Source organism: Panulirus ornatus, chromosome 19 (genome assembly GCF_036320965.1).
Source record: "Panulirus ornatus isolate Po-2019 chromosome 19, ASM3632096v1, whole genome shotgun sequence".
NCBI lineage: Eukaryota > Metazoa > Arthropoda > Malacostraca > Decapoda > Palinuridae > Panulirus > Panulirus ornatus.
In genome coordinates this window covers 55,188,170-55,200,704 of record NC_092242.1, presented here as the reverse complement: position 1 = coordinate 55,200,704, position 12,535 = coordinate 55,188,170, and the positions used below count along the sequence as shown (strand labels likewise).

At 42.5% G+C, this 12,535-nt stretch overlaps 1 protein-coding gene across 9 annotated transcripts in view; it reads right to left on the bottom strand.

Annotated features, from left to right (window-relative positions):
• Window positions 1-12,535, bottom strand: part of rdgB (retinal degeneration B) — a 485,210-nt gene that overhangs the window by 164,899 nt on the left and 307,776 nt on the right. For 6 of the 9 annotated variants that reach the window (XM_071673895.1, XM_071673896.1, XM_071673892.1 and 3 more), the window contains one exon: window positions 652-759. In XM_071673895.1, coding sequence (XP_071529996.1) covers window positions 652-759 — 108 coding nt within the window. Of the gene's footprint in view, window positions 1-51; window positions 760-12,535 lie in introns of all 9 variants that reach the window. The other 3 variants (XM_071673888.1, XM_071673889.1, XM_071673890.1) reach the window with 1 other exon arrangement.

The window sequence follows — 12,535 nt, the reverse complement described above, 5'->3', positions numbered from 1 at the left end:
GCGTGCTCACCAGGATGCTAAACTGGATAAAAAGGAATAGGTCACACTTGCCTCTTTTTTCAAACAGTGGCCCAGGGATGAGGGTATCATGGGCAATACTAATTCCCTGATGATGGGAGCGGTGAACAGAAGGGTTGCAGTACTGGTGGGGATGGTGGGACTGATATAAAGTAGAGGGGTATGTGGAAGAAACTCTTGGTGGTGATGGTGTGGGAGTGCTACTGCATCCTCCAGCTGACCTACAACCCCATCCCCCAACACCACTGCCAGGAACACTGCAAGGTGCTGAGCACTTTCTAGTTACTTGGCCTACAGGAGTTGCCATGGGTAAAGGTGCAGATGTCTTGCGTACAGGAGTCTGAGGAGTGGCTGAGGACTGAGGAGATGGCAATTTGCAAGGAGATGGAGTGGATGCAAATGATGCCTGAGAACTGTCTGAGGACTTTGGAGATTTTCCATCAGATGATGGAGTAAACACATCACCTGAAGGATTTGCTAATGCATTTTCAAAACTTACAGTGATAGCTGGGGATGGGGAAGTTAAGGGTGAGGAAGTCATAGGTTGGTCTGGAGAGAGTGACGGTGGAGAGGTTGGGGAAAGGGAAGAAGACTGGGGTTGCCCTGGAGAAGACTTCTGCTTGTAGTACTGACCCGGGGAAGGTGGTTCTCCCTCAGGAATGTTGCTATTGCTTCCAAACTTATGTTGTTCTTGAACACGGCAGAGAACATCATATGCCAAGACGCCACCAATGCTGTCACCTGAAGAGAATTCATTAGATGTTATATAACATTTCCATCAAAATACTCAAACACAAAACTGCCAAAAGTTTGCCCTATAAAGGAGTCATATCTATTTCCAAAGAAACTCTCCAAGTGTTTGCAGTCGCATAAATATACTTGTTGCATAATTTGTACTTTTTTATACATAGTTCATATTCTGGAGAACTCTTTCCCCTATCTCGATGCTCTACTTCTGTTATTCAAGATCAAGTAAAAATTCTAAAAAATTTTCATATCCTAAGGTTCCTCTTTGTCTACAGCCAACACATCTTTTTCAATTACAAAGAAGGGTAGCTTAAGGCTGGGAAGCCATCCAGAAACTCCCCCTCAAATGCTGACTACTGACTATATCCAACTTTACAAGGTTTAACACACAAAGGTAGCACAAACATTTCATGTTGAATTCATGATGATGATTTCTATCAATTATAATAACAGCATTCCCAATTCATTGAGGGACATAAGGTAAATACAGCCTCAACAACATCACCCACACATACCCTCATCCTTTGCTAGTGCTTTAGATTGAAGCATGAATTTCCACACTCACAAACATGCTTATTCACTCTTCACGAAACGCACTAAGTTGATTCATCAATTGGTGATGTTCTACCTCTCAAATAATTGATATAGTTGCTGCTTCTCAAAAATGTGAATATCAGTTCTGACGTAATCATTCTGAAACTAAATGGAGTGAAAGACTGGTACTAAAGGTTTAAGCTAAAGTTCATGCATATGTTACATTATGCTAAGTCAATCATTCATGTAAGCAGAACACGAGGCTAAGCAGGAGTCAGATAAACCTGTCCAAAACAAGAAAACCACTGAGGTATGTGGAGGTAGAGTGTGTTCTTAGTTTGCGAGTATGCAGTCTGATGGGAATGAGAGGACTTGGGAAGTGAGTCAGTTGATGTTCGGAGATGATACAGCTCTAGTGGCTGATTCGTGTGAGAAACTGCAGAAGTTGGTGACTGAGTTTGGAAAAGTGTGTGAAAGAAGAAAGTTGAGAGTAAATATGAATAGAAGCAAAGTTATCAGGTTCAGTAGGGCTGAGGGACAAGTTAATTGGGATGAAAGTTTGAATGGAGAAAAACTGGAGGAAGTGAAGTGTTTTAGATATCTGGGGGTGGACTTAGCAGAGGATGGAACCATGGAAGTGGAAGTGAGTCACAGGGTGGGGGAGGGGACGAAGGTTCTGGGAGCGATGACAAATAAGTGTGGAAGGACAGAATGTTATCTCAGAGAGCGAAAATGGGTATACTTGAAGGTATACTAGTTCCAACAATGTTATATGGTTGTGAGGCATGGGCTATAGATGGGATTGTATGGAAGAGGGTGGATGTGTTGGAAATCAAATGTTTGAGAACATTATGTGGTGTGAGGTGGTTTGATTGATTAAGTAATAAAAAGATAAAAGAGGTGTGTGGGAATAAAAAAAAGTGTGGTTGAAAGAGCAAAAGAGGGCGTGTTGAAATGGTTTGGTCATATAGAGAGAATGAGTGAGGAAAGACTGACACAGAGGATCCATGTGTCTGAGGTAGAGGGAACAAGGAGAAGCAGGAGACCAAAGTGGGGATGGAAGGATGGTGTGAAAAAGATTTTGAGAAATCGGGGCCTGAGCATACAGAAGGGTGAGAGGCGTAAAAGGAATAGAGTGAACTGAAAGGATGTGGTATACCTGAGTTGAAGCACTATAAATGAACTGGAACATATATATATATATATATATATATATATATATACATATATATTTTTTTTTTCTTTTTTTTTGCTTTGTCGCTGTCTCCCGCATTTGCGAGGTAGGGCAAGGAAACAGACAAAAGAAATGGCCCAACCCACCACCATACACATGTATATACATACACGTCCACACACGCAAATATACATACCTACACAGATTTCCATGGTTTACCCCAGACGCTTCACATGCCCTGATTCAATCCACTGACAGCACGTCAACCCCGGTATACCACATCGATCCAATTCACTCTATTCCTTGCCCTCCTTTCACCCTCCTGCATGTTCAGGCCCCAATCACACAAAATCTTTTTCGCTCCATCTTTCCACCTCCAATTTGGTCTCCCACTTCTCTCCGTTCCCTCCACCTCCGACACATATATCCTCTTGGTCAGTCTTTCCTCACTCATTCTCTCCATGTGCCCAAACCATTTCAAAACACCCTCTTCTGCTCTCTCAACCACGCTCTTTTTATTTCCACACATCTCTCTTACCCTTACGTTACTTACTCGATCAAACCACCTCACACCACACATTGTCCTCAAACATCTCATTTCCAGCACATCCACCCTCCTGCGCACAACTCTATCCATAGTCCACGCCTCGCAACCATACAACATTGTTGGAACCACTATTCCTTCAAACATACCCATTTTTGCTTTCCGAGATAATGTTCTCGACTTCCACACATTCTTCAAGGCTCCCAGGATTTTCGCCCCCTCCCCCACCCTATGATCCACTTCCGCTTCCATGGTTCCATCTGCTGCCAGATCCACTCCCAGATATCTAAAACACTTTACTTCCTCCAGTTTTTCTCCATTCAAACTTACCTCCCAATTGACTTGACCCTCAACCCTACTGTACCTAATAACCTTGCTCTTATTCACATTTACTCCTAACTTTCTTCTTTCACACACTTTACCAAACTCAGTCACCAGCTTCTGCAGTTTCTCACATGAATCAGCCACCAGCGCTGTATCATCAGCGAACAACAACTGACTCACTTCCCAAGCTCTCTGATCCACAACAGACTTCATACTTGCCCCTCTTTCCAAAACTCTTGCATTCACCTCCCTAACAACCCCATCCATAAACAAATCAAACAACCATGGAGACATCACACACCCCTGCCGCAAACCTACATTCACTGAGAGCCAATCACTTTCCTCTCTTCCTACACGTACACATGCCTTACATCCTCGATAAAAACTTTTCACTGCTTCTAACAACTTGCCTCCCACACCATATATTCTTAATACCTTCCACAGAGCTCTATCAACTCTATCATATGCCTTCTCCAGATCCATAAATGATACATACAAATCCATTTGCTTTTCTAAGTATTTCTCACATACATTCTTCAACGCAAACACCTGATCCACACATCCTCAACCACTTCTGAAACCACACTGCTCTTCCCCAATCTGATGCTCTGTACATGCCTTCACCCTCTCAATCAATACCCTCCCATATAATTTACCAGGAATACTCAACAAACTTATACCTCTGAAATTTGAGCACTCACTCTTATCCCCTTTGCCTTTGTACAATGGCACTATGCACGCATTCCGCCAATCCTCAGGCACCTCACCATGAGTCATACATACATTAAATAACCTTACCAACCAGTCAATAATACAGTCACCCCCTTTTTTAATAAATTCCACTGCAATACCATCCAAACCTGCTGCCTTGCTGGCTTTCATCTTCCGCAAAGCTTTTACTACCTCTTCTCTGTTTACCATATATATATATTTATATTTTTTTTTTATTATACTTTGTCGCTGTCTCCTGCGTTTGCGAGGTAGCGCAAGGAAACAGACGAAAGAAATGGCCCAACCCCCCCCATACACATGTATATACATACGTCCACACACGCAAATATACATACCTACACAGCTTTCCATGGTTTACCCCAGACGCTTCACATGCCTTGATTCAATCCACTGACAGCACGTCAACCCCGGTATACCACATCGCTCCAATTCACTCTATTCCTTGCCCTCCTTTCACCCTCCTGCATGTTCAGGCCCCGATCACACAAAATCTTTTTCACTCCATCTTTCCACCTCCAATTTGGTCTCCCTCTTCTCCTCGTTCCCTCCACCTCCGACACATATATCCTCTTGGTCAATCTTTCCTCACTCATTCTCTCCATGTGCCCAAACCACTTCAAAACACCCTCTTCTGCTCTCTCAACCACGCTCTTTTTATTTCCACACATCTCTCTTACCCTTACGTTACTTACTCGATCAAACCACCTCACACCACGCATTGTCCTCAAACATCTCATTTCCAGCACATCCATCCTCCTGCGCACAACTCTATCCATAGCCCACGCCTCGCAACCATACAACATTGTTGGAACCACCATTCCTTCAAACATACCCATTTTTGCTTTCCGAGATAATGTTCTCGACTTCCACACATTCTTCAAGGCCCCCAGAATTTTCGCCCCCTCCCCACCCTATGATCCACTTCCGCTTCCATGGTTCCATCCGCTGCCAGATCCACTCCCAGATATCTAAAACACTTCACTTCCTCCAGTTTTTCTCCATTCAAACTCACCTCCCAATTGACTTGACTCTCAACCCTACTGTCCCTAATAACCTTGCTCTTATTCACATTTACTCTTAACTTTCTTCTTCCACACACTTTACCAAACTCAGTCACCAGCTTCTGCAGTTTCTCACATGAATCAGCCACCAGCGCTGTATCATCAGCGAACAACTGACTCACTTCCCAAGCTCTCTCATCCCCAACAGACTTCATACTTGCCCCTCTTTCCAAAACTCTTGCATTTACCTCCCGAACAACCCCATCCATAAACAGAGCATCAGATTAAGGAAGAGCAGTGTGGTTTCAGAAGTGGTAGAGGATGTGTGGATCAGGTGTTTGCTTTGAAGAATGTATGTGAGAAATACTTAGAAAAGCAAATGGATTTGTATGTAGCATTTATGGATCTGGAGAAGGCATATGATAGAGTTGATAGAGATGCTCTGTGGAAGGTATTAAGAATATATGGTGTGGGAGGAAAGTTGTTAGAAGCAGTGAAAAGTTTTTATCGAGGATGTAAGGCATGTGTACGGGTAGGAAGAGAGGAAAGTGATTGGTTCTCAGTGAATGTAGGTTTGCGGCAGGGGTGTGTGATGTCTCCATGGTTGTTTAATATATATATATATATATATATATATATATATATATATATATATATATATAAGAGTGAGTGGGAGGTATGGGAGGGTATTGATTGAGAGGGTGAAGGCATGTACAGAGCATCAGATTGGGGAAGAGCAGTGTGGTTTCAGAAGTGGTAGAGGATGTGTGGATCAGGTGTTTGCTTTGAAGAATGTATGTGAGAAATACTTAGAAAAGCAAATGGATTTGTATGTAGCATTTATGGATCTGGAGAAGGCATATGATAGAGTTGATAGAGATGCTCTGTGGAAGGTATTAAGAATATATGGTGTGGGAGGCAAGTTGTTAGAAGCAGTGAAAAGTTTTTATCGAGGATGTAAGGCATGTGTACTTGTAGGAAGAGAGGAAAGTGATTGGTTCTCAGTGAATGTAGGTTTGCGGCAGGGGTGTGTGATGTCTCCATGGTTGTTTAATTTGTTTATGGATGGGGTTGTTAGGGAGGTGAATGCAAGAGTTTTGGAAAGAGGGGCAAGTATGAAGTCTATTGTGGATGAGAGAGCTTGGGAAGTGAGTCAGTTGTTCTTTGCTGATGATACAGCGCTGGTGGCTGATTCATGTGAGAAACTGCAGAAGCTGGTGACTGAGTTTGGTAAAGTGTGTGAAAGAAGAAAGTTAAGAGTAAATGTGAATAAGAGCAAGGTTATTAGGTACAGTAGGGTTGAGAGTCAAGTCAATTGGGAGGTAAGTTTGAATGGAGAAAAACTGGAGGAAGTAAAGTGTTTTAGATATCTGGGAGTGGATCTGGCAGCAGATGGAACCATGGAAGCGGAAGTGGATCATAGGGTGGGGGAGGGGGCGAAAATTCTGGGAGCCTTGAAGAATGTGTGGAAGTCGAGAACATTATCTCGGAAAGCAAAAATGGGTATGTTTGAAGGAATAGTAGTTCCAACAATGTTGTATGGTTGCGAGGCGTGGGCTATGGATAGAGTTGTGCGCAGGAGGATGGATGTGCTGGAAATGAGATGTTTGAGGACAATGTGTGGTGTGAGGTGGTTTGATCGAGTAAGTAACGTCAGGGTAAGAGAGATGTGTGGAAATAAAAAGAGCGTGGTTGAGAGAGCAGAAGAGGGTGTTTTGAAATGGTTTGGGCACATGGAGAGAATGAGTGAGGAAAGACTGACCAAGAGGATATATGTGTCGGAGGTGGAGGGAACGAGGAGAAGTGGGAGACCAAATTGGAGGTGGAAAGATGGAGTGAAAAAGATTTTGTGTGATCGGGGCCTGAACATGCAGGAGGGAGAAAGGAGGGCAAGGAATAGAGTGAATTGGATCGATGTGGTATACCGGGGTTGATGTGCTGTCAGTGGATTGAATCAGGGCATGTGAAGCGTCTGGGGTAAACCATGGAATGCTGTGTAGGTATGTATATTTGCGTGTGTGGACGTATGTATATACATGTGTATGGGGGTGGGTTGGGCCATTTCTTTCGTCTGTTTCCTTGCACTACCTCGCAAACGCGGGAGACAGCAGCAAAAAAAAAATATATATATATATATATATATATATACATTGAGTTGTATAGGTATGTATATGTGCGTGTGTGGACGTGTATGTACCTACATGTGTATGTGGGTGGGTTGGGCCATTCTTTCGTCTGTTTCCTTGAGCTACCTCGCTAACGTGGGAGACAGCGATAAAGTGTAATAAAAAATATATCTTATTTATCATACTTAGTCGCTGTCTCCTGTGTTAGCATGGTAGCACAAGGAAACAGATGAAAGAATGGCCCAACCCATCCACATACATACGTATATATGGTAAACCCTCAATCTAACAGACTAATAGGGGGAAGGGGTGTCCGTTAAGACCAAAAGTCTGTTATATCAAATGTAACCTATTTCTGTGCCACATTTAAGTTTACACACTTTCTTTTAACTCCTCTAATCACCATAGGCTCTAGTGTGTGGTACGACAGCTGAGTGGCTACATGTGTGTTGGAAGTACCCTGCTCGACAGTAAAGCAACTCAGGATATGCTCCAGAATCTCAACACCTCCCCCAAGAGAGGGGAATAAGTCACCCATACAGCTGTCAGCAGGAAGACAGTTGCGAGATGGTGTCCTAGCACCCTGGTAACATTATCTGATAAACCAGCAATGGAGAACTGCCCTGCAAAACAGGGAGTAGGCCATGGCAGAGAGCCATGATCGTGAGCTGGGCAGCAAAGTAGCTGATGCCGCTACACTGCCCCAGCTGTCCATGGGCATCCCTGCCTGCATGTGAGACAGGTCGGTAGTGGTAGTGGAGGTGAAACCATATAGACAATACTCAATGAAGCTGGATGGTAGTGGCTGCCTGTCTTAGTGAAACCGACGTCACCTACGCCCCTGGGTTTCACCAATCCCCACCACACCCATGGGTCGAGTACTCACCAGCAGTGGTTTCAATATGGTAAGGGGGGCGCCCTCACCATATGAGATGCCGCTCCACACACTTGCAAGATAATGTTTGTGGTGGCTCCTATGAAGAGTGAACACACCAATTTATGTCATTTTTGTCCTACTCATATGTAAAGGAAGCGTATTGTTGACGAGCCAAGATTTTTGTGTGTATATGTCTTCTGCCTTGTCGAATTTTAATTTCACTTTTTTGTTTTCTTGTCTCAGTGGTTTTTGTTCTTGCTGTAATAAAATGTCGCATTTTGTCACCAAAATCTCATGTAAGGCTTAGTGTGTGGCATGATAGTTAGGAGCAGGCACCCAACAGCATGGGAATACTTACCGGGCAGTTGGAGGCAGGAGTCAGACAGAGACAGAGGTGATGCCACCCCTCTCCAGTGAAAGGACACTCCTTTATAATGAAGAGCTCACCTTCTTCAGGAGAAGGAAATCTCCTCGGACGGGGTAACCAATCTAGACAGTGGGATGGAACTTTTTTTCAAAAAATGGGGAATCATGGCCCACATCTCCTCAGCCTATTTCCCCCAGTCAAATGGATGTGCTGAAGCAGTGGTAAAGGCAGCCAAATGGGTGTTGAGAGGCAACACAGGTGATAAAGGTAGCCTGCACAATAGTAAAGTGACTAAGGCTATGCTCCAATATCTCAACTTCCCCTAAGAGAGGGTGATAAGTCATCCACACAGCTGGCAGCAGGAAGACAGTTGAAAGATGGTGTCCTGGCACCCCAGCAACATTATCTAATGAACCAGCAATGGAGAGCTGCTTTGTGAATCAGGGAGTAGGCCATAGCTAACAGCCAGGCTTCTGTGTAGGGTGGCCCAGCAAGTGATGCTGCTACTCTGCCCAGCAGTCCATGGGCATACCTGTCTGTGTGCAGGACATTGCTTCGAAGTTGTGGGACAGGTCGGGTGTGATAGTAGAGGTAAAGCTGCATAGACAATCTCAACAACAGGAGCCGTTTGTCTTTGTGAAGCCGACATCACCAACACCTCTGGGTTCTGCCGATCCTCATGACACCCGTGGATCAAGGGGAGTACCCACCAGCAATGGTTTTGCCACCAATTGTGGCAACACCCACCCTCAGGCAACAGTGCCCTCACTGTGTGAGACAACACCCAACACACTTGCAAGATTATGCTTGTGGTGGCTCCTGTGAAGAGTAAGCACACTAATCTGTTATATCATTTTTGTTCTGCTCCCATATAACAGAAGTGTATTGTTGCCAGGCAGTGATTTGTGTGTATATGTGCCTTATGCCATGTCGAATCGTAATTTCACTCTTTATTTTTTGTTGTTTTCTTGATTTTAGTTTTTTGTTTTTGTTGTAATAAATTGCCACAATCAGTAACCAAAATCTTGTGAGGGGATGTAGGGCTTTGGGCATGGTATGATAAATGGGCAGTGGGCAGTTTGAGGAAGGAGTCAGACTGAGACAGAGGTGGTGACACCCCTCTCCTGCGAAAGGATACTTCTTTATAATAAAGTGAGGACAGACTACTGCTTTCATTGCACCTCTTATAATAACTTGACATTCTAAATTGTAAAAATTGCAAAATTATTTGACAAATAAAGTCATAATTCTGAAATAACAGAAAGACTCTGTGTACAACTTGACCGTTCGATAGCGTGAGGCAGACTCCTACCAAAACAAAGCAGGTTTACCCCACACTACCAAAAAATAGTGCAATATGAAATGCACAAGATGTGGCATTAGAGATTTTATTCTTTTTATTTCTTAAACTGCTATCAATTAATGTACTGTATCATTATTTGTCCATTCAATCCGAAATCCATTATATCGGACTCCATTAAATCAAGGGTTTACTGTACCTCTAAAGTCCATTTTTCCAAAAAGATATTAAAAAAATCAGCTTCAGGGTATAAATTATTCTATAACTTAAGGGCTAATTCTTTAATATGATGGGTTAATGAATGTATACCATAAACAGATGAATCTTAAAAGATATCCCTGTTTAGTAGGGTTTACCAAAGGAAATATGTGACCTATGGGTGGTATAAGGTGTGCCCTAAAATAAGTTGCTAATCAAAATAAGAAGTCTCTGCAGTTCAAAAAATAACTAACTGAAGCAGATGACATCCTCGGAACAGACAGATATTAGATGAAAGCTAAACAGAAACCAAAAGACAGGTAGTTGAAATATCCTGGCATATTACACTAGACACAGTAATATGAAATCAGGAATCCCTCTTGGACCTCATAACCTAATTTTTCAGTTTCTAATTCAGAAAAGATAGTTAGTGTCCAAATGACTACATGGAGTACAGTGGTCATCAGTGACAAAACTGGGACTCTAAATGTTGTGCCTTAAAGTATTTTAATGTTAAGCCTACATCAAGCCTACATCACATCACAACTTTATGTAAATCATGTTACACATTGAAGAATGTCAATCATTAGATCCTATCAAGAGTAGAGCAAATATTACTTAGGTGACACAGATGCTGGCCTGTGATAGACCCGGAAGCAGGATATCAAGCACATCCATCATGTTATGGTTTAACAAAAAATAGATGGCTAATAAATAATCTACATCTTTGGGGTTATCAATATATAAGCAGTGGCAAGTGCTTCCATATACATTCAGAGGACGAGGCAAGAATGGGCTGTACTATTATCTACAGCACTAAGCAGTGTGATTTATGACTTTGGGTAACTAATTAACATACATATGATGTGCATGTTATAGGAAACCAATAAAACCGTGGAATCGAGATTATTAATCTATTTATTAAACTTAGTCACTGTCTCCCATGTTAGCGAGGTAGTGCAAGGAAACAGACAAAAGAATGGCCAAACCCATCCACATACATATGTATATACATAAACGCCCACACACGCACATATACATACCTATACATTTCAATGTATACATACATATACATATGCTGACATATACATATATGCACACGTACATATTCGTACTTGCTGCTTTCATCCATTCCCATCGCCACCCCATCACACATGAAATGGCACCCCCTCCTTCCACGCATATGCAAGGTAATGCTAGGAAAACACAACGAAGGCCACATTCGTTCACACTCGGTCTCTAGCTGTCGTGTGTAATGCACTGAGATCACATATCCCTTTCCATATCCAGACCCCACAAAACTTTCCATGATTCACAATCCAGAAATATGAGCACCAGAATTTACTCTCCCCCTTAAAGCAACATATCCTCAAACATTGCCAGCTTGCAGTGAAAAAGGACCATGAGTACTATGCTGTTTAATCTTACACATGAAAAAAAATATTAATACTGTATATACATACTAATTCACTAATAGGACATCCAATTTTTTTTTCATATATGGACATAGGATCTGTTGGCTAAGCCTCTTGCTATAATCATGGTTAATCAACATCAGTTACAGTGTCCCGTAGTTAATGTACTTGTTGCTGCAGCTGTGTGAACAGATCAATTAGTCAGGTGTCTTAATGCCCCTCAATCCCACCAATATTCTTGACTAAAAAGTTGGCTCAATTGCTGGTGGCAAATTATAAGTAGTGCCTCCTTCAAGCCAGGTAATTCAAAAGGACTTTTCATACATTTTATACATTTTGCAGCCTGTAATCTGAAAGTATTATCCTTAGAAAATTCTGTGTCCTTCACCACAGTGCATCCAGTAACAGTAAGGGGACAGAACATATTTCTTCACTGCTTGCTCTAGAATAATTTCCATTTCTCTGTTAGTGCAGTAATGGACAAAAATAATCTGGCTTCCATTTGGCAAAACCACTTGAAATTTCTTTGAAATGATCGGTAAATGATAAACTCCTGACAGTCTGTCATTTGCATTGGTTTTTGGTTTTATTGCACTATAACTTTTGGGAAGTGAGTCAGTTGTTCTTCACTGATGATGCAGCGCTGGTGGCTGATTCGTGTGAGAAACTGCAGAAGCTGGCGACTGAGTTTGGTAAAGTGTGTGAAAGAAGAAAGTTGAGAGTAAATGTGAATAAGAGCAAGGTTATTAGGTACAGTAGGGTTGAGGGTCAAGTCAATTGGGAGATAAGTTTAAGGGAGAAAAACTGGAGGAAGTGAAGCGTTTTAGATATCTGGGAATGGATTTGGCAGCGAATGGAACCATGGGAGCAGAAGTGAATCATAGGGTGGGGGAGGGGGTGAAAGTTCTGGGAGCGTTGAAGAATGTGTGGAAGTTGAGAACATTATCTCGGAAAGCAAAAATGGGTATGTTTGAAGGAATAGTGGTTCCAACAATGTTATATGGTTGTGAGGCGTGGGCTATGGATAGAGTTGTGCAGAGGAGGGTGGATATGCTGGAAATGAGATGCTTGAGGGCAATATGTGGTGTGAGGTGGTTTGATCGAGTAAGTAATAATAGGGTAAGAGAGATGTGTGGTAATAAAAGGAGTGTGGTTGAGAGAGCAGAAGAGGGTGTTTT